This window comes from Canis lupus, chromosome 15 (assembly GCF_011100685.1).
Source record: "Canis lupus familiaris isolate Mischka breed German Shepherd chromosome 15, alternate assembly UU_Cfam_GSD_1.0, whole genome shotgun sequence".
In the NCBI taxonomy this organism is placed as follows: Eukaryota; Metazoa; Chordata; class Mammalia; order Carnivora; family Canidae; genus Canis; species Canis lupus.
Genome location: NC_049236.1, coordinates 3,812,192 through 3,830,840, shown reverse-complemented (window position 1 = coordinate 3,830,840; position 18,649 = coordinate 3,812,192). Strand labels below are relative to the sequence as shown.

The 18,649-nt window shown below is 45.2% G+C and overlaps 1 protein-coding gene across 1 annotated transcript; it reads left to right on the top strand.

The window, feature by feature from the left end:
- Positions 1-9,453: 9,453 nt before the first annotated feature.
- NDUFS5 (NADH:ubiquinone oxidoreductase subunit S5) lies at positions 9,454-16,576 on the top strand. Its single transcript, XM_038557829.1, has 3 exons — positions 9,454-9,601; positions 11,600-11,817; positions 16,348-16,576. Exons 2-3 carry the CDS (start codon positions 11,602-11,604, stop codon positions 16,450-16,452), a joined length of 321 nt encoding a protein of 106 aa, XP_038413757.1. The 5' UTR covers positions 9,454-9,601; positions 11,600-11,601; the 3' UTR covers positions 16,453-16,576.
- Positions 16,577-18,649: the final 2,073 nt, after the last annotated feature.

Genomic DNA, 18,649 nt, shown 5'->3' with positions numbered 1-18,649 from the left:
TTAAAGAGTTTGTGATGGGGGTTTCCACCTTCAGCTGGCCTTAGATTTTGATTTTTGTCCCGCTCAGTCTGTGAGACTTCTGGAAAATGCACTGCAGGTATCCAGGGACTTCCAGACTGGCAAATAAATGCCTTAACAATGCAGCTTTCAGTTTGAGGTTCTCTGGGTTCCCAAACTTTGGCTCAGTAATTCCTTATCCTTTTTATGCTTTTTTTTTTTTAATTTTTAAATTTTTATTTATGATAGTCACAGAGAGAGAGAGAGAGAGAGAGAGGCAGAGACATACGCAGAGGGAGAAGCAGGCTCCATGCACCGGGAGCCCGATGTGGGACTCGATCCCGGGTCTCCAGGATCGCGCCCTGGGCCAAAGGCAGGCGCCAAACTGCTGCGCCACCCAGGGATCCCTTTTTTATGCTTTTAAGAGAATAATTTTTCAACTGCTTTTTAGTTGACCTTAGTAATAGGCTGATCCACACTTCCTCATGCTCTATTTCTAGAAGTTCAAATCCTATGTGTTTCTGGTCTCATCAGAGAGCTTTGGTGAAGATGCTTAACCTGGCTTGGTACCCAACATGCCTCAATGTTAGTGGGAGACAAGTAGGGAAAGACATGTTTATATTGGATTTGAGTATTTTCCCAATCATTCGGCAAATGTTACTGGTGTCTTCTGAGTTCTTTATTGTGGAGGGAAGAAGGTATTTGAGTTTTTAAAGCCTGACAAGCTTGTTTTATTTTTTAAAGATTTATTATTTTAGAGAGAGCGGGGGTGGCGGGCAAAGGGAGACAAGCTCTAGCCGACTCCCCAAGCAGCATGGAGCACAACACAGGGCTGGATCTCATGACCCTGAGATCATGAACCAGGCTGGAATCAAGAGTCAGAGGCTTAACCAACTGAGCCACCCAAGCGTCCCTAGCCTGACAAATTTTGTAAGTAGCCCTAGTCTGTCTTACACCCTCAGTACCTGACTTGGAACTAACATACATAAATAAACTTAGGCATTGGGATCTTGACCCCTGAGATGGGGGCTCAGTCTAGTGAGGAACACAAACAGGTGAGGTAAAAGTTGCTGAGTGTTGTGTGAATGGTACAGATAATGGTCTAAGGAACAGATGGTACTTAGCAGTGGTGTTCCAGGAAGTTTTCATTTGGGGAGGCAGAGTTGGAGCAAAGTTTCAAAAGGATGAATAAGGTTCAGGCAAAAGTAGGAATTGGCGAGGCATCTGGGTGGCTCAGCAGGGTAAGTGTCTGCCTTCTGCTCAGGTCATGATCCCAGGGTCGTGGGATGGAGCCCTGAGTTGGGAAACCCTGCTCAGCAGGGAGTCTGTTTCTCCCTCCCTCAGCCCTTTCCCCTGCTCATGCTCGCTTTCTCTCAAAAATCTTTAAAAAAAAAAAAAAAAAAAAAGGAATTGGGGCTTGAAATGAGCAAAGGCAGGGAGGTGGAAAGTCGTGGTGTGTAGGGAGGACATTCTTGTTTGGCCAGAGTAGGAAATCTTGTAGATCCTGGGAAAGAGAGCCTGAAGCTAGGTAGCAGAGGCTAGATAATGAAGGGTTTTGGCTACTAGGCATTTAGCTATTAATCTGTGGGAATCTGGAGAGTTTTGGGGAAACAAATTCAGGGGTAAATACAAGAGATAAGGGCAAATACCACACCATAGAACAGATTGACCAGTTAAAGAGCCTCTTTTTTGTCTCATCAGAGATAACCAAGGCCTGTACTTTGGGAAGGATGATTAAACATGGCTCTGGCTTTGCCTGGCTAAGAAGATGCTTAAAGGATCTCTGGTCTCCTTTTCCCTCTTTACACAGACACACTTTGAAAGATCCTTTTTGTTTTGGCTTGTCTTTGCCCTTCACTTAACTAATCTAGCCCAGTTCCGCTGCTGCTGCTGAGTTTTATTTGCATAGATTCTCTTTACCTGCTCTTAAAAGCACTGGTTAGTTCTTGAATGAATTACTGAGAGATTTTCCTTAAACTGTCCTCACTGCCAACTCTATGTCATTTTTATTTTTTTTATTTTTATTTTTTTCTGTGTCATTTTTAATGGTGCTCTTGCTGTTCCTCTGCGTGGAATTAAAACTCTTCTCACTTGACAACTGTCTGCTCAAGTGGCTCTTGTCCTCCCTTGCTCTCCCTGCTCCCTCCCTAACAGGTAAGAGTTACCTGTTCGTCTGATACATATTAATTGAGCACCTACTGTTTGCCAAGTACTGTTCTGAACACTAGCAGTGTATCACTGAACTGGACAAAGTTCTTGCTCATATACTTCCATTCTTATGAGGCAAGACAGGCAATCTAGCAAAACAAGTTAATCCAAGATTTAAAGGTGTTAAAAGAAAATGGTAATGAGAGTAACTAGATGCCTAAATTGGACTGTAAGGAAGACCTTTCTGAGGCATACTCTTACGCAGTTCCTTGTCTTGATATAAAGTTATATAATGCATTTATGTGTCTACATCACTCTTCCACTATACTGAGCAATTAGTAGCACCTTGAGCTATTCTCTATTCTTTTTTTTTTTTTTAAGATTTAAAAGAAAACGTAGGGACGCCTACCTGGGTGGTTCAGTGGTTGAGTGTCTGTCTACCTTTGCCTCAGGGCGTGATCCCGGGGGTCCTGGGATTGAGTCCCACATCAGGCTCCCCGCGGGGAGCTTGCCAACCCCCTGCCTATGTTTTTGCCTCTCTCTGTATGTTTCTCGTGAATAAGTAAAATCTTTAAAATAAAACTTTAAAGTCTCTACACCTAACGTGGGGCTCAAACTCACAACCCTCAGCTGAAGAGTCCATGATCCGTCCACTGAGAAAGCCAGGCCCCCCTCTATTCTTGCCTCTTAAATGAGTAACTAAATGAATTATGTGGTTACTCCCTTTTTCCCGTCAGTGCACTACCTGAAACTCTTTTCCCTTAACTCTCAGATCAAATTATTTATTTTTTTAGATTATTTACTTATTTATAATAGCACAAGCAGGGAGAGTGGCAGGGAGAGGGAGAAGCAGGCTCCTCACTGAGCAGGGAGCTTGATCCCAGGACCTGGGGATCCTGACCTGAACCAAAGGCAGATGCCCCACCCTCTGAGCCTCGCAGGTGGCCCTCAGATCTGATAATTTTAACCTTCTGCAGGTTGTCTCTCTGCAGCCAGGGTTAAGAGAACTGCACTCCTTATCCTAGAAAAACTCAGTCTGTGGGCAGAAATATGAAAAAACTTGCTCTGGTAAGTGTTCTGTGCATCTGGATAGAGAGATGAGGGTGTTTCCTGGGGAAGGCTACACAGCTGCCCTGGCAGATTCCCTGCAGGTAGTTTAATCACCTGACCTGTTCTCAGAAAGGCTGACTCACTAATACAGCTGTATTGATCTATAAAACCAGACTCCACTGTGTTATTTTTTTCAATTTTAGGTAGGTTCTGTGCCCAACGTGGGGCCTGACCTCATGACCCGGAGATGGAGTTCCATGCCCTACTGAGCCAGCCAGGCGTCCCTCCAGTGTGTTAATTTATGAGTGCAGCAGCCTACCCCATTGGCTTTAACAGTGTGTTTTTGTCATATAATCATACCACTTGGGAAGCCTTATTAAAGTCAGAAGGAGGGGAGTTAATAATAGGGATGGAATGTTTACCAACATCAGGTTACCCCTGCCACGGTGAAGCAGGCACAGCCTTCCCACCTCAATTATGCTTCTTTAGTTCCTGATTCTTCTGCATCTTCAACTTGGTATCTCCTCCACCCCAGTCAGCACATTCTTCTTTAAATGATCACTGTAGGGATCCCTGGGTGGCTCAGCGGTTTAGCCCCTGCCTTCACCCAGGGCGTGAATCCTGGGGTCCTAGGATCAAGCCTGCTTCTCCCTCTGTGTCTCTGCCTCTCTAGGATTCTCATGAATAAAAATCCTTTAAAAAAAATGATCACTGTAGTCTCCAGTATATTCCAGGCATTGGTGCCTTTTTTTTTTTTTTTTTTTTTAGTTTATTTTTTACAGTCCTCTACATCCAACGTGGGGCTGGAACTCAGGGCCCCCATGCTCCACGATGGAGCCAGCCAGGTGCCTTGGCCTTAGTCTCCATTACTTTAGGATCACTTTGCTTACTGGCTTTTTTTGGTATTCATCCTGTAGCTGGAGGCTTGAGGGGTGAGTCTTCCCTGGATGTGTTAGGGCCCTCAGGCCACCCACAGGTGTGCTCAGGTCTGCAGCAGTGGCAGCAGACGCAGGCCTGAAGATCCCCTGTGCGAAGCCATCTGGGTGGGCCTACCGGTCAGAAGGGTTAAGGCTTTTCTCAGGTTACAGCTGAGTCAGGTGTGTAAAGAGGAGGGCACCCTGGAGGTCAAGGACGGAAGTCCCGCGTGGGGAGACCGGCGGGGTCCTCTGCGAGGCCTGTGGCCACAGTCTGCGGTCACCGGGCCGTCCCCGCGCGGGACCTGGGGGCCGGGCTCTGCCGCCGCACAGCCGCAGTCCACTCGGTCTCCGCGCCTCGCTTCCCGGACACCGCATGGCAGCGCCGCCTCGCTTCTGCGTATAAAGTTCTTCCAGGTCCCTGTAAAAACCACACTTCCCAGAGGCAGAGAATCCGCGCGGAAAGGCAAAGGTTAGGGAAACGAAGGGCGTGGGAGGGCCGCGGCCACTGCCACCCAAGGTCGGGGGGCACGTCACTTGTCACGTGAAGCGCAAACGTCCGAGCGGGAGCGCGTGCTCACCATAGCAACGGCGCAGACTCAGTTCTGGAGTGGGAATTCTGGGAGTTGTAGTTTTCCAGGATTCTCAGTAGAGGAGGACCCGCCCCCGACATCCTTGTGCACCGTGTGGACACGGGGGTGTCTGCGCTGTCAAGTGGAGGGGGCCGGCGTGTCAACAGTTAACAGCATCTATAACAGAAGGCTACAGGGCTGGCGGGACTTCAAGAAAGGCCTAGGAGGGGATCCCTGGATGGCTCAGCGGTTTGGCGCCTGCCTTTGGCCCAGGGTGCGATCCTGGGGTCATAGGATCAAGTCCCACGTCGGGCTCCCGGCATGGAGCCTGCTTCTCCCTCCTCCTGTGTCTCTGCCTCTCTCTCTCTCTCTCTATATATATATATAGATAGATAGATAGATAGATATCTGTATCTATCATGAATAAATAAATAAATCTTTTTAAAAAATCAGTTAAAAAAAAAAAAGGCCTAGGAAAATGCCTGAGGAATTTTGGGAAGCTTTCACCAGAAAACGCTCCATAAATGGTCTGCACGGATTAGGTATCCGCCTGGGAGACAGTAGGAAGGTGGCAGCAGGCAGGTTGGGGCCATTCCAGGTAGAAGCAGCTGCTCCTACAAAGTTTGAAAGAGCAGTTCTAGATGGCCGAGAACACATGGAGGCTGAGTAAGCAATTATATCCAAAGATTTAGAAATGGGAAGAAATCAGATCATGAGGAGTCTTGAATGCCAAACCCAAGAATTTGAACCTTTTCTTGAATAGGAGAGCTTTACACAACCCTAGCAGTATGAATCACCCAGTCCTTTGTGTTGTCCCTTGTTTTGTTCATCTTTCTGTTTTATCACTTGCTCCGGCTTTTTGTGTCTTACTCCCAAGAGCTCAACAAGGGCCACGGCACATAAGAGCTCAGGAAGTGTTTTGGGTTCTTTTAGTTTGCTTTTTTAGGAAGTGTTTTTTTTTTTTTTTTTTTTTTTTTTTTTTTTTAAGATTTTACTTATTCATGAGAGAGAGAGAGAGAGGCAGAGACACAGGCAGAGGGAGAAGCAGGCTCCATGCTGGGAGCCCAACACGGACTCGATCCCGGGGCTCCAGGATCAGGCCCTGGGCTGAAGGCGGCGCTAAACCACTGAGCCACCCAGGAATACACTTCTCCCAGGAAGTGTATTTTTGAATGATCAGTTTTGAGTTTTAGAAAAGCAACTGGCAGCAATAGAGTAAGAAGGGAGGAAAGCTGGATATAAAAAGCCATCAAAGGAAATTGCTTTCCTTACCTTCAGATTCCATCCTCTATCCAAAGTTTAAAATCTGGCTCATCAACATCCATTTCCAATGTGGATTTTGTTTGGCCAGCACTTAATTTTTTTAAAAATTTTTATTTATTTATATAGTTAGAGAGAGAGAGAGAGGCAGAGGCATAGGCAGAGGGAGAAGCAGGCTCCATGCACTGGGAGCCCGATGTGGGATTCGATCCCGGGTGTCCAGGATCGCGCCCTGGGGCAAAGGCAGGCACTAAACCGCTGTGCCACCCAGGGATCCTGGCCAGCACTTAAAAAAAAATTAGTTACCCTGCTTTTTAAAAGTGGTAGGTTTCACATTTAAACAATAACAAAAGATTTCTGGCTTCTCTTGAAGAGCTTGGAAGATTTGACGATTTGGGGGCCCTGATCTCCATAGCTGTAGGATGGAGCTGAATAGCTGCTGCCACCTTCAGACAGGGCATGTACTTTGTCACATACCACACCACTCCTTCCATCAGTCAAACTGAGGCCAAATACCAATTGCTATTTATTATGGTGCTTGTTTTTATTTCCTCATAGTGAACTGTTTGGCCTTGGAGACATTTGAGTCACCCATCTTTGTACTGATCTATCCTGCCTGGTACCTGAGGAGTGATACAATTAAATCAGTATTTTAGAAACATTACTCAGTGAAAAACAGGTTGAAGTGAGGAGCTGCGGAGGCAGAAAGAAAAAATAAATAAATTAGAAACCTGTTAAAGGGATATTTGAGAGAACTTGGCCAGTAATTAAAAGATTGGAGGGGCAGCCCGGTGGCTTAGCGGTTTAGTGCTGCCTTTAGCCCAGGGCCTGATCCTGGAGACCTGGGACCGAGTCCCACGTCAGGCTCCCTGCATGGAGCCTGCTTCTCACTCTGCCTCTCTGTCTCTCTCTGTGTCTCTCATGAATAAATAAATAAAATATTAAAAAAAATAAAAAAGATTGGATGATGGGCAGCCTGGGTGGCTCATTGGTTTAGTGTCGCCTTCAGTCCAGGGCCTGATCCTGGAGTCCTGAGATTGAGTCCCACGTCGGGCTCCCTGCATGGAGCCTGCTTCTCCCTCTCCCTGTGTCTCTGCCTCTCTCTCTGTGTCTCTCATGAATAAATTAAATCTTAAAAAAAAAGATTGGATGAAAGATGAAAAGGCAAAATACAACATTCCTGCCTGAATGACTGGGAAGATGATATTACCAATTTAAACAAGAAAATGGAAGATGTGGAAAAGGTTGGCAATCATTATCTTGCTACCCCTATTTTACAGGCAAGGGCCATTAATTACTAATTCCATAATCTTCCAGTATTCTGTTTGACATGCATTAGGTGTTTAGGAAATTCTATCTGAATTGAAACTCTGATCTCAGTTGGGAGGTTTCTGACGGGCTGCAGGGAACAGCGGGAGAATTAGAATGTTTAAAAGAAACCAGTTAAGTTGTGGGATCTTAGGAATTCTCTCCAGGGTGGGTGATCCTAGGGCTTGGAGGCAGTTCACCTGTTCTGGGGAAAAAATTACGCAAAAGTCCTGAAGCAGAGCAAGAATTTGACCATATAAATGTTGATGGGGTGGAAACCATGTCACTCCAGGGGAAAGGGGGGAAAATCAGAGACTGGCTGGCAGGACTTTTCCAAGAATACAATGAAACAGCAAACTTTTGAGTGGAGGATTAAGCAGAGGATTTTGGACAATGAGGCTTGGAAGGCCTGACTTCTCTAAACGTTTCTGACAGCACACCTTCCCCCCCCCCCCCACGCCCCATTATTTTGTTTTCTTTAAAGATTTATTTGACAGAGAGAGCGCCAGGGAGCAACAACAAGCAGGGCAGGAGGCAGAGGGAGAAGCAGGCCCCCCACGGAATAGGAAGCCCAATGCCACCCAGGCGCCCCAGAGAACACATCTTTTTTTTTTATTTAAAGATTTTATTTGGGATCCCTGGGTGGCGCAGCGGTTTAGCGCCTGCCTTTGGCCCAGGGCGTGATCCTGGTAGACCTGGGATCGAATCCCACGTCGGGCTTCCGGTGCTTGGAGCCTGCTTCTCCCTCTGCCTATGTCTCTGCCTCTCTCTCTCTCTCTCTCTGTGACTATCATAAAAAAATAAAAAAATTTTTTTTTTTAAAATAAAGATTTTATTTATTTATGACACAGACACAGGAAGAGGGAGCAGGCTCCATGCAGGGAGCCCGACGTGGGACTCGATCCCAGGTCTCCAGGATCACGCCCTGGGCTGAAGGCGGCGCTAAACCGCTGAGCCACCAGGGCTGCTCATAGAACACATCTTTTATTTTTTTATTTTTATTTTTTTAATTAATTTATTTATTTATGATAGTCACACAGAGAGAGAGAGAGAGAGAGAGAGGCAGAGACATAGGCAGAGGGAGAAGCAGGCTCCATGCACCGGGAGCCCGACGTGGGATTCGATCCCGCGTCTCCAGGATCGCGCCCTGGGCCAAAGGCAGGCGCCAAACCGCTGCGCCACCCAGGGATCCCTAGAACACATCTTTTAAAGGACAATAAACTTTCAGTCCAAACCCCAAGTTAAGTATTATTTTCTGTAAGTTACTTATAGGTACAACTGCAGTAATGTTAATGTACTTTGTAAACATTTACACCAAAAAATAGACATTAAAGGGACACCTGGCTGCCTCAGTCAGGGGAGCATTGCGACTCTTGATCTCCAGGTCTTGAGTTCGAGTTCCATGTTGGGTGCAGAATTTTTACTTAATAAAAAAAAATTTTTTTAATATAAGTTTAAAAAGATTAGACTAAAAATACAAGTATTTGAGTACTTTGTTCCCTCACATCCAGTGTATACCGCATACGCCACTTCCGAGGCCCTGCTGTAGCCAAGGGGAGCCCCCTGGATGTCCTGATGACTCTTTCGAATCTGCAAATCCTAGAAGCTGAGGGCAGCCCGGGTGGCTCCAACCGCCTTCGGCCCAGGGCATGACCCTGGAGACCTGGGATCCAATCCCACGTCGGGCTCCCTGCAGGGAGCCTGACTCTCTCTGTGTGTTCTCATGAAAAAATAAAATCTTAAAACAACAACAACAACAACAAAAAACCCTAGAAGCTGAGATATGCAGAGAACTGATTGCCTTGGAGAGCTTTCCACGTGCCAGGAACCTCCTCGGGGTTTCACACTTAAGTCATTTAACCCCCAAAGTAATGCGACGCTGTAGGTACCTACGACGGGAGAACCGAGGCCCACTGCGGTTAAGACGCTTTGTCAGGTCGCACGGAGGTGGCGCAGCCCGAGTGTCACGCCCCCAGCGGAGGTCCACGGCCCAGGACCCCCACGGGCCGACGCGGAGGTGGTGAAGGCACCACTTTTTCTCTCCATGGCCTGAGCCAAGCCCCTCACCAAGCCGAGCCGCCGTGACAGCGAGGGGCACAAGGCAAAGAAGCAGCAGGAAACCCACCGAGGCCCCCAACGCAACCGTCAGCTCATCGCGAATCGGTTCCAGCTCAGCCGCGCAGGCGCAGACCGAAGGGCTTGGTTTCTATGGTTTCCGGGCGCGACGGCGGGCTTCGCTGTCGCGCTGCAAGCGTCGCGCTGTTGGGCGTCCTTTGCGGCAGGCCTCGGCGCCGCTCATAGAGCCTCCGGGAGCGGCGGCCGGCGAGGCGACAAGGGCACCGCGGCGCGACGGTAGGTCGGGGCTGCGTGTGTCCGCGGGCGGCTTAGCCTGCGGAGCTCCCCTCTGAGATTCCTTTAACGAGTTTCTTCTACCTTCCCCGGGCGTCCGTTCTTCCAGGCCCGAGCTCTGAGCAGGGTTCCTGCGCCCCCGGGCCCCTGCGTCACTGAAGCCTGGAGCGCGCGCCTCCCTCGGCTCCTTCTGCCGGACTCATGCTTCGGCCTTCTGTTTCTTTTTTCTTTCTTTCTTTTTCTTTTTTGGCCTTCTGTTTCTTAATCTGAGGTTCACCCACCTCATCCTGGCTTCCGAGGCCCGGAGTGGTTGCGGCCCCGCCCGCTTCCGGCTTCTCCAGGTCTTGATCCCGGCATGCACTCTGCTCCGCGGCTACGTCTAGGTGCTCGGTGCCCCCACCCCCGCCCCCGAACCCAGGACCTCCGGCTGGAGCTCGCTGCCCACCGACCTTCCCTTGGCAGGCTCAGCCCGTCCGTCCGTCTGTCTGTCTGTCTTTATTTATTTAGTTAGTTTTCTTATTTTATTTATTTTTTATTTTTTCCAGCCCGTCTTTAAAAGGCATTTTTAAGCCTCCTGCGCCGAGTTGGTGCTTATCCTTTCGAGCTCTTACCCTTTTTTTTTTTTTTTTTAAGATTTTCTTTATTTATTCATTAGAGATACACAGAGAGAGAGGCAGAGACAGGCTCCATGCAAGGAGCCCGATGTGGGACTCGATCCAGGGTCTCCAGGATCACACCCTGGGCTGCAGGCGGCGCTAAACCGCTGAGCCACCGGGGGCTGCCCGAGCTCTTACCCTCTAGTCCTCTTGTCCGTTGGGTCCCCAGTTCCTTGTGTGTCTGTCTCCATTTCTAGTGCTTAACGTTGAAGCTGCTGCTTCCCCTCCCCCTACACACACACACACACCATTCCAGTGCCTGTTATTATTCAGTAAACGAAGGAATCTGTAGAAAATATAAAAATTAAGTTCACGTGTAAATCTGCCCACTCGTACATGACTTTATTGACCTTTTTTTGTGCTTTCCGGTCTTCTTTTGCAATTTTTCTTTGACACTGGAGACCCTTTTTCTCATTTAATATTAAAGTGTACATCTGGGGCAGCCCCGGTGGCACAGCGGTTTAGCGCCGCCTGCAGCCCAGGGCGTGATCCTGGAGACCCTGGATCGAGTCCCACCTCAGGCTCTCTGTATGATGCCTGCTTCTCCCTCTGCCTGTGTCTCTGCCTCTCTCTCTCTCTCTCTATGAATAAATAAATAAAATCTTAAAGTGTACATCTGTATTATCTGTTTTTCCTAACGTCTAACGTATTCTCCTAGGCAGGTACCGGAGTTAACTATCCGTATCGCTATTTTTGCACACTTAAGTTGTTTGAGATTCTTTTTTGGGGGGTTCTCCCTCCCCCCTCCCCAACAATTACTGAGCCCCTACCTGGTCCCTACCCTCGCAGCACTCATTGTTCAATAAGGGAGACATTCAGGTTAATAAACCATTACAGAGGCATGCAGAGTACTCCTGTGGGAAGTTGAGATGCTGTGTGAACACAGGACGGACACGAGATTTAGGATGACATCGCAGAGGTGTCATCTGAGTTCATATGGATAGAGAAGTGTAAAGAAATGTTTTTGTGCTTTTTTTTTTTTCCTTTTCAGTTACTTCTTCAGATCTGTGTCAAAGAATTGGAATTACAAAAAAAAAAAAAAAAAGAATTGGAATTACTGAGTCAAAACATAAACGCTGACTTTTTATTAAGATGACCTTATAAAAAAATGACCTTATCAATACAGAGACAATTTTGGGGGGGGTGCTAAAAACACGAATGTTGTTCATCTACCATAAACTGGAGGCACCCGTGAAATGAAAAAAATTAATGAGAATATATTGGGAGATAGCATAAACTGTCTTTCTAGAGGGATACTTTTAATTAACTATCCCATTTTTCTTAGGAATTTTCTCATTTGGTTGCACTTTTATGGCATTATTTCTTTTTCTATCTTCCATTTCAGCCATGCCTTTCTTTGATGTGCAGAAAAGGCTGGGCCTAAACTTAGATCATTGGATGACAATCCAAAGTGCTGAACAGCCTCACAAGATTCCAAGTCGATGCCATGCTTTTGAAAAAGAATGGATAGAATGTGCGCATGGAATCGGTGCTACTCGTGCAGAGAAAGAGTGCAAGATAGAATTTGATGATTTCGTAGAATGTCTGCTTCGGCAGAAAACGGTGAGGAGTGATGGATACGGGAGCTGAATTATTTCCTTGCTTCACTGGGGCTGCTTTTAAGTGTTTTTAGTTGGTCATTGGCAATGGCTTGCTCAGTGCGAATTGGCCAAAGGTTGGTAGTGAAACACTTTCTCTACATAGGTAGCATGTCAAGGAAGTTAAGTGCCTTCGGATCTGAGGAGGGTCTCTTATTCCTCAGTGTTCCTCCTCATCTTCTGACCGATTTTCCTTGGCGTTGTACCCTGCTACAGCCACCGGAGTAGGAATTGCATGTGTGTGCATTCCCGTTTTTGTAGTAGGCTAAAAGCAGAAGTTACCAACCAGCTTTGGATGTTTGTCTTCGAACATTTCTGAGTGAAAGTGTTTCAAATTCATTGAACCCTCATTTGAGAAGAGATTAAAACCCTGCATACTTTTACACTGAACTTGATATAACAATCTGGGTTAATTTCTACTCTGGGGAAGATAGAGGTGTTAATGAGATTGCTTTAGGTGAGCCTGACGAAAGAGGCAGGGGAAAAAGGATATTAATAGCATAATATCTACCTCTTTAAGAGTTGAATGAGTTACATAACATATAGGGCTCTATTCTCCCTTAGAGAAGAAATCTTTGGGTATGGGCTGTTATTCTGCCTATTTCTCTGCTCCAGATATAACAAATAGAAGTGTTTTCTTTTTTTCTTAAGATTTTATTTATTGATTTGAGATAGAGAGAGTGAGAGAGAGAAAGCACAAGCAAGGGGGCACAGGGAGTAGGATAAGCAAGCTCCCCACTGAGCAGGGTGCCCGGTATGGAGTTTGATCTCAGGATCCGGGGATCCTGACCTGAGCCAAAGGCAGATGCCTAATCACCTGGGCCACCCAAGTGACCCTAGAAATGTTTTTATTCCTTCCAACTCCTTGGAGTTCAAGAAGGCAATTTAGATTTTAGTTAAATTTGGGATCCCTGGGTGGCGCAGCTGTTTGGCGCCTGCCTTTGGCCCAGGGCGCGATCCTGGAGACCCGGGATCGAATGCCACACCGGGCTCCCGGTGGATGGAGCCTGCTTCTCCCTCTGCCTGTGTCTCTGCCTCTCTCTCTCTCTCTCTCTCTCTCTCTCTCTGTAACTATCATAAATAAAAAAAATAAAAAATTAGATTTTAGTTAAATTTATCACAGTTATTTGTATCAAAAATTTTTAATTCCTTATCTTTTAACATCTGCTATTGGCATTTGGGTAAAGTGAAGCCAGACTTGGAAGGAATTAGGGGATATGATCTATGCAGGAATATCAATCATTAAGTGGGTGATATATTAGTATTACTGAGGGACATTGAGTGGGTCATGGTTAGCCACCTACCAGCTATTAAGTTCACAGTATGTCCCAACTTCTCTTCCTGTGGACCCTAGTTACTCATTGCTCAGATTAAGACTACTCTTCATGGAAAATTTACACCAAAGGGAGGCAGTGTGGTGAGGTGGAAAGAACATTGGATTGGGAGTTAGCAGCGCTGATTTTGTTGTTGTTCTTTTAAGATTTTATTTTAAAATAATCTGCACCCAACATGGGGCTTGAACCCACAACCTGGAGATCAAGAGCCACACGCTCCACCAACTGAGCCAGCCAGGTGCCTCTGGGAGAGCTGGGTTTTGTTTTGTTTAAAGATTTTATTTATTCATTTGTGACAGACACAGAGAGAGAGAGAGGCACAGGCAGAGGGAGGAGCAGGCTCCATGCAGGAAGCCTAACGTGGGACTCCATCCCAGGTCTCCAGGATCATACCCTGGGCTGAAGGCAGCGCTAAACTGCTGAGCCACCCGGGTTGCCTGAGAGCTGGGTTTTGACGATGGTTCTCCCACCACTGGTTTTGTGACTTTGGGCAACTCACTTCCTTTTTTTTTTTTTTTTTTTTTTTTTTTTTTTTTCCTCACTTCCTTTTTTTGTCTCGATTTCTTTACCTGGAGATACTAAAGAGTTGCTCTCAGGTCACTTCCTCAGCCTGTGAATTTGTAAATAGGTCCATTACTGTTTTAGGGGTCACCCTGAATGACCAGATACTAATGCCTAGGCGAAGAAGCTAGTGAATCAGGGAATTAGAATTAAGCACTGTTCTAAGTTCATAGCTTGTAATAGTGGATTTATTTCACACAATAACCCTGGGAGATGCTTTACTGGAATTTTTCCACTATGCAATTAAAAACTTGGAGCAAGACAAAAAAAATCAAGGCCATTGCCTAAGGTCATATTGTAGTGAGCAGGGGAACTGGGACTTGAACCTGACCATACTACCATCTTCAGAGCCTGTGCTTCTGTCTACAATGCTAAGAGGTGATTTGTTAGACCTCAGAGAAAGGTTTGACATTATGTGTTAGTGATAGCTCAATCATGACTAGTCCTGTGTTGGAGATTCTTTATTTTGGGGGTGGGGTGGGGGGAGAGATTCTTTAATAGAGAAATGTTTAAGGATGCAATATTTTATGTTACCTATAATGAAATTTTTAAAATGCGATCTTTTAAAAATGGCTAACGTTATTTATTATTTAGGACACCTAGAGTTTTTTTCTCCTGAAGTTATATCCTGACTGATTCTTTAAGGTTAATGGAATCTTTAACTAAATATACTAACTCTTGGGATCCCTGGGTGGCGCAGCGGTTTGGCGCCTGCCTTTGGCCCAGGGCGCGATCCTGGAGACCCAGGATCGAATCCCACGTTGGGCTCCCGGTGCATGGAGCCTGCTTCTCCCTCTGCCTGTGTCTCTGCCTCTCTCTCTCTCTCTCTCTCTGTGACTATCATAAATAAATAAAAAAAAAATTAAAAAAAAAATAAATATACTAACTCTTCATGTCTTTGTGAAAACTAAATCACCAGAAAAGTTTATTGAAGCACCTATTTATGTCAGGAGCTATCGTAGATGCTAGGAATATACAGTAAGGGGATCCCTGGGTGGCGCAGCGGTTTGGCGCCTGCCTTTGGCCCAGGGCGCGATCCTGGAGACCCGGGATCGAATCCCACGTCGGGCTCCCGGTGCATGGAGCCTGCTTCTCCCTCTGCCTGTGTCTCTGCCTCTCTCTCTCTCTCTCTCTCTCTCTCTCTCTCTGTGTGTGTGACTATCATAAATAAATAAAAATTAAAAAAAAAAAAAAGGAATATACAGTAAGAAAACTGCAAAAAAAAAAAAAAAAAAAAAACCCTGCCCTAATAGAGCTTATATTTGGGTAAAAGGGTGTCAAAAATAACAACTTTTTTTTAAAAAGTGTTCTGTGTTGATAAGTGCAGCAGGGAAGATAAAGATAGAAAGCATGCATGTAGGAGCTGAATGGATGCTCTTTTTTTTTTTAAGATTTACTTATTTATTTGTTTGTTTGTTTGTTTGTTTATTAATGGGAGACAGAGAGAGAGGCAGAGACACAGGCAGAGGGGGAAGCAAGCTCCATGCAGGGAGCCCGATGCGGGACTCAATCCCGGGTCTCCAGGATCAGGCCCTGGGCTGAAGGCAGTGCCAAACCATGGAGCCACCCGGGCTGTCCTGGATGCTCTTTTAAATAGGGTTGTTGGAGAAGAGCTCAGCAACAAGGAGACGTTTGAGCAGAGACTTAAAGTGGGCCATGTGGATTCGAGGGAAGAATGTTCTGGTTAGAGGAAGGAGCAAGTGCAAAGGTCCCTGCAGTGAAGCAGAGAGAATGAGAGAAAGTATTAAGACATAGATAGAATCAGAAGGAAAAAAAAGACATGAAGTCAGAGGTAGGCCTAGTAGTAAGTTGTTGTAAGGAAGGATTCAGCTTTTTTTCTCGGTAAAATGGGAAGGCATTGGGCTTTGGGCAGAGGAATAATGCAGTTAGGATCGAGGGTGTGTGTGTTTTTTTTCTGTGTTGCAGAATCCCGGTGAATGACAGCTTTCCTGCAATCTTGTATGGTGTGGCTTTTGTTGGTTGGGCACCAGCCAGTGTCCTACCTGAGAGGCAGAAGCAGAGCTCAGGGCCCAGTAGTGACAGGTAGCCAAGCACATATCAGGGCTTGGTTTCTGTGGTAAAGAGAACGTCATGTTAAAAAACAAAAAGAGAGAGAGAGAGAGAGAGAGAGAGAGAGAGAACGTCATGTTAGCTCTTTCTTCCTTCTTCATACCCAGTGATCAGTCACCAGCAGCAGTGCCAACTTTACATGGAGAGGTCAGGATGTATCAGCCATGAGATGATCTCATCTTTTAATATTTTAGATACTAGATTATTAAAGACAAGTGTGCACAGGTATGCCTCTAAAAGGTTTTTGATCTATGTTTTGTTCATGTTTATGCAAACACCTGTAATCCTGTATATAACAGGAACGTTCTAGTTACTATTTTTGAAGGAGATATTATTATATGTACTAGGAATTTGTTAAGAGCTTGGGAAGTGATTTCAAGTTACTTTTTTAAAGGAAGATTTCATCTCAGGCCGTCTAGGATGGAAAGCTTCCATAGTTTAAAAATGAAACCAATTTTCGTTCTGTTTCTCTAGCCCTCCAGTTTCTGGTACATATTTTCCCTAGTTTAAATACTTCTCTCCTTTGACAGATGAAGCGTCTGAGTGACATCAGGAGGCAGCGGGATAAGCTAATAAAGGAAGGGAAGTACACACCTCCACCTCACCACTTGGGAAAGGAGGATCCCAGGCCCTGAGCATAGCTGCTGCTGATGGCTGGATGCTGGTTTTCATGTTCTCTCCTCCCTGCCCCGGAAAGTTCATTTACTGAAAACTTCTGTGAAAAGTGTCTAAAAATAAAGGATTGCTCTATCCTGTTTATCCTCTTTTCTCTTGGATCATACTTCTCTATAAAGAGATTGCAACCTATTTTTTAAATTTGGAAAAATGGCTTTACCGATGCCTTAAAAATTAGCATGTAGGTAATAATAAGCAGCATTTAATGACATTTACTATGTATAAAGTACTTTAAACATGTTAAGTTATTTAAGAAGTTGCAATATTCTTTACTGCTTTCATTCTGGTTTATATTCCATAAAATACAGACTTGGGCTGGGAGGGAGAGGCAGTAGAGAGAGAGGTTATGTTTACTGTAAGGTCTGTGAACATTAAGGCTAAGAAAATAGCAAGTTCAGATAGCTTAATTTTGTTTTTATTTAATTAATTTTCAGATAATTTTGAAGAAGCAATACCATTGGTTCAATTTGCTATCTTACATGTGGCATATTAGTACTTCTCTTGACATATTTAGAAATGGTGGGGGGGGATTGTTGTTTTAAGATTATATTTACTTTTTGGGAAGAGAACACAAGTGGTGGGGCAGAGGGGCGGGACAAGCAGACTCACCACTGAGCAGGGAGCCCGATGCAGGGCCCAATCCCAGGTGCCCCTACATTTGTTTGTTTTTAAGATTTTATTTGACAGCACAAGCAGGAGGAGCGGCAGGGAGAGGGTGAAGCAGGCTCCCCAGTGAGCAAGGAGCCCAATTCAGAGCTCGATCCCAGGACCCAGGAATTATGACCTGAGCTGAAGGCAGATGCTTAATTGAGCCTACCCAGGCGCTCCTAGAAATGGTTTTTAAAAGAAAGGGAAATAGGAAAAAAAATAAAAAATAAAAAATAAAAAAAAATAAAAAAAATAAAAGAAAGGGAAATAGGGAAGAAGGGAGGTTTGAACCTTAAAAATTAATATGTGTTGAGAATAGAATTAAGATCTCCGATATCTTTTAGAATTTTCCTAACTTTTATTTTGGTAAAATACACATAACACAAAGTTTACCATCTTAACCACTTTTTTTTTTTCATCTTAACCCCTTCTAAGTATACAGTTCATTGATACTAAATATATTCACATTGTACAACCATTACCACCATCCATATGGAGAACACTTTTCATCTTGCAAAACTGAAGCTCTTTAGTTCCACCTACTACTCCTCCTTTCCCCACGGCCCCTGTCAACCACTATTCTGCTTTCTTGGATTTTGGTTATTCTGCTTCACATAAGTGTATTCATACTATTTGTCTTTTTGTGGCTGGTTTATTTCACTTAGCATACTATTTTCAGGGGTCACCATGTAGCATATTGCAGACTATCTTTCCTTTTGTTTTTTTTTTTTTTTTTTTTTTTTTTTAAATAGTACCGTTTTTTTTTTTTAATTTTTATTTATTTATGATAGTCACAGAGAGAGAGAGAGGGGCAGAGACACAGGCAGAGGGAGAAGCAGGCTCCATGCACCAGGAGCCTGACGTGGGATTCGATCCCGGGTCTCCAGGATCACGCCCTGAGCCAAAGGCAGACGCTAAACCGCTGCGCCACCCAGGGATCCCCTATCTTTCCTTTTGAAGTCTGAATAATATTCCATTGTGTGTATACCACATTTTGTTTACCTGTTTATCCGTTGGTGAACATGTCAGTTGCTTCCATGTTTTAGCTTTTGTGAAGAATGCTGCTGTGAATATGGGTGTATAGATAATCTCTTTAAGACCCTGTTTTCAGTTGGTTTTAATATATACCCAGGAGTGGAATTGCTAGATTATAAGGTAATTACATTTTTAATAGTTGGAGGAACTACCATACTATTTTCCATAGTGGCTGCATCATTTTTTACATTCCCACCAACAGCACACAAGTGTTCTAGTCTCTCCATATCTTTGCCAACACTTGTTATTTTCTGGGGGGAGGGGGTGGGGGCGGGGGGGTTGTTGTTGTTAGTAGCTATCTAGTAGATAAGAGGTGGTATCTCATTGTAGGTTTTTAAAATTTTTATTTAATTATTTGAGAGAGAGATAGCACATGGTAGGCGGGGAGCAGAAAGAGAAGCAGACTCCCCACCGACCAGGAAGCCCAACTCATGGCTCCAGGACCTTGGGATCATGACCTGAGCCAAAGGCAGA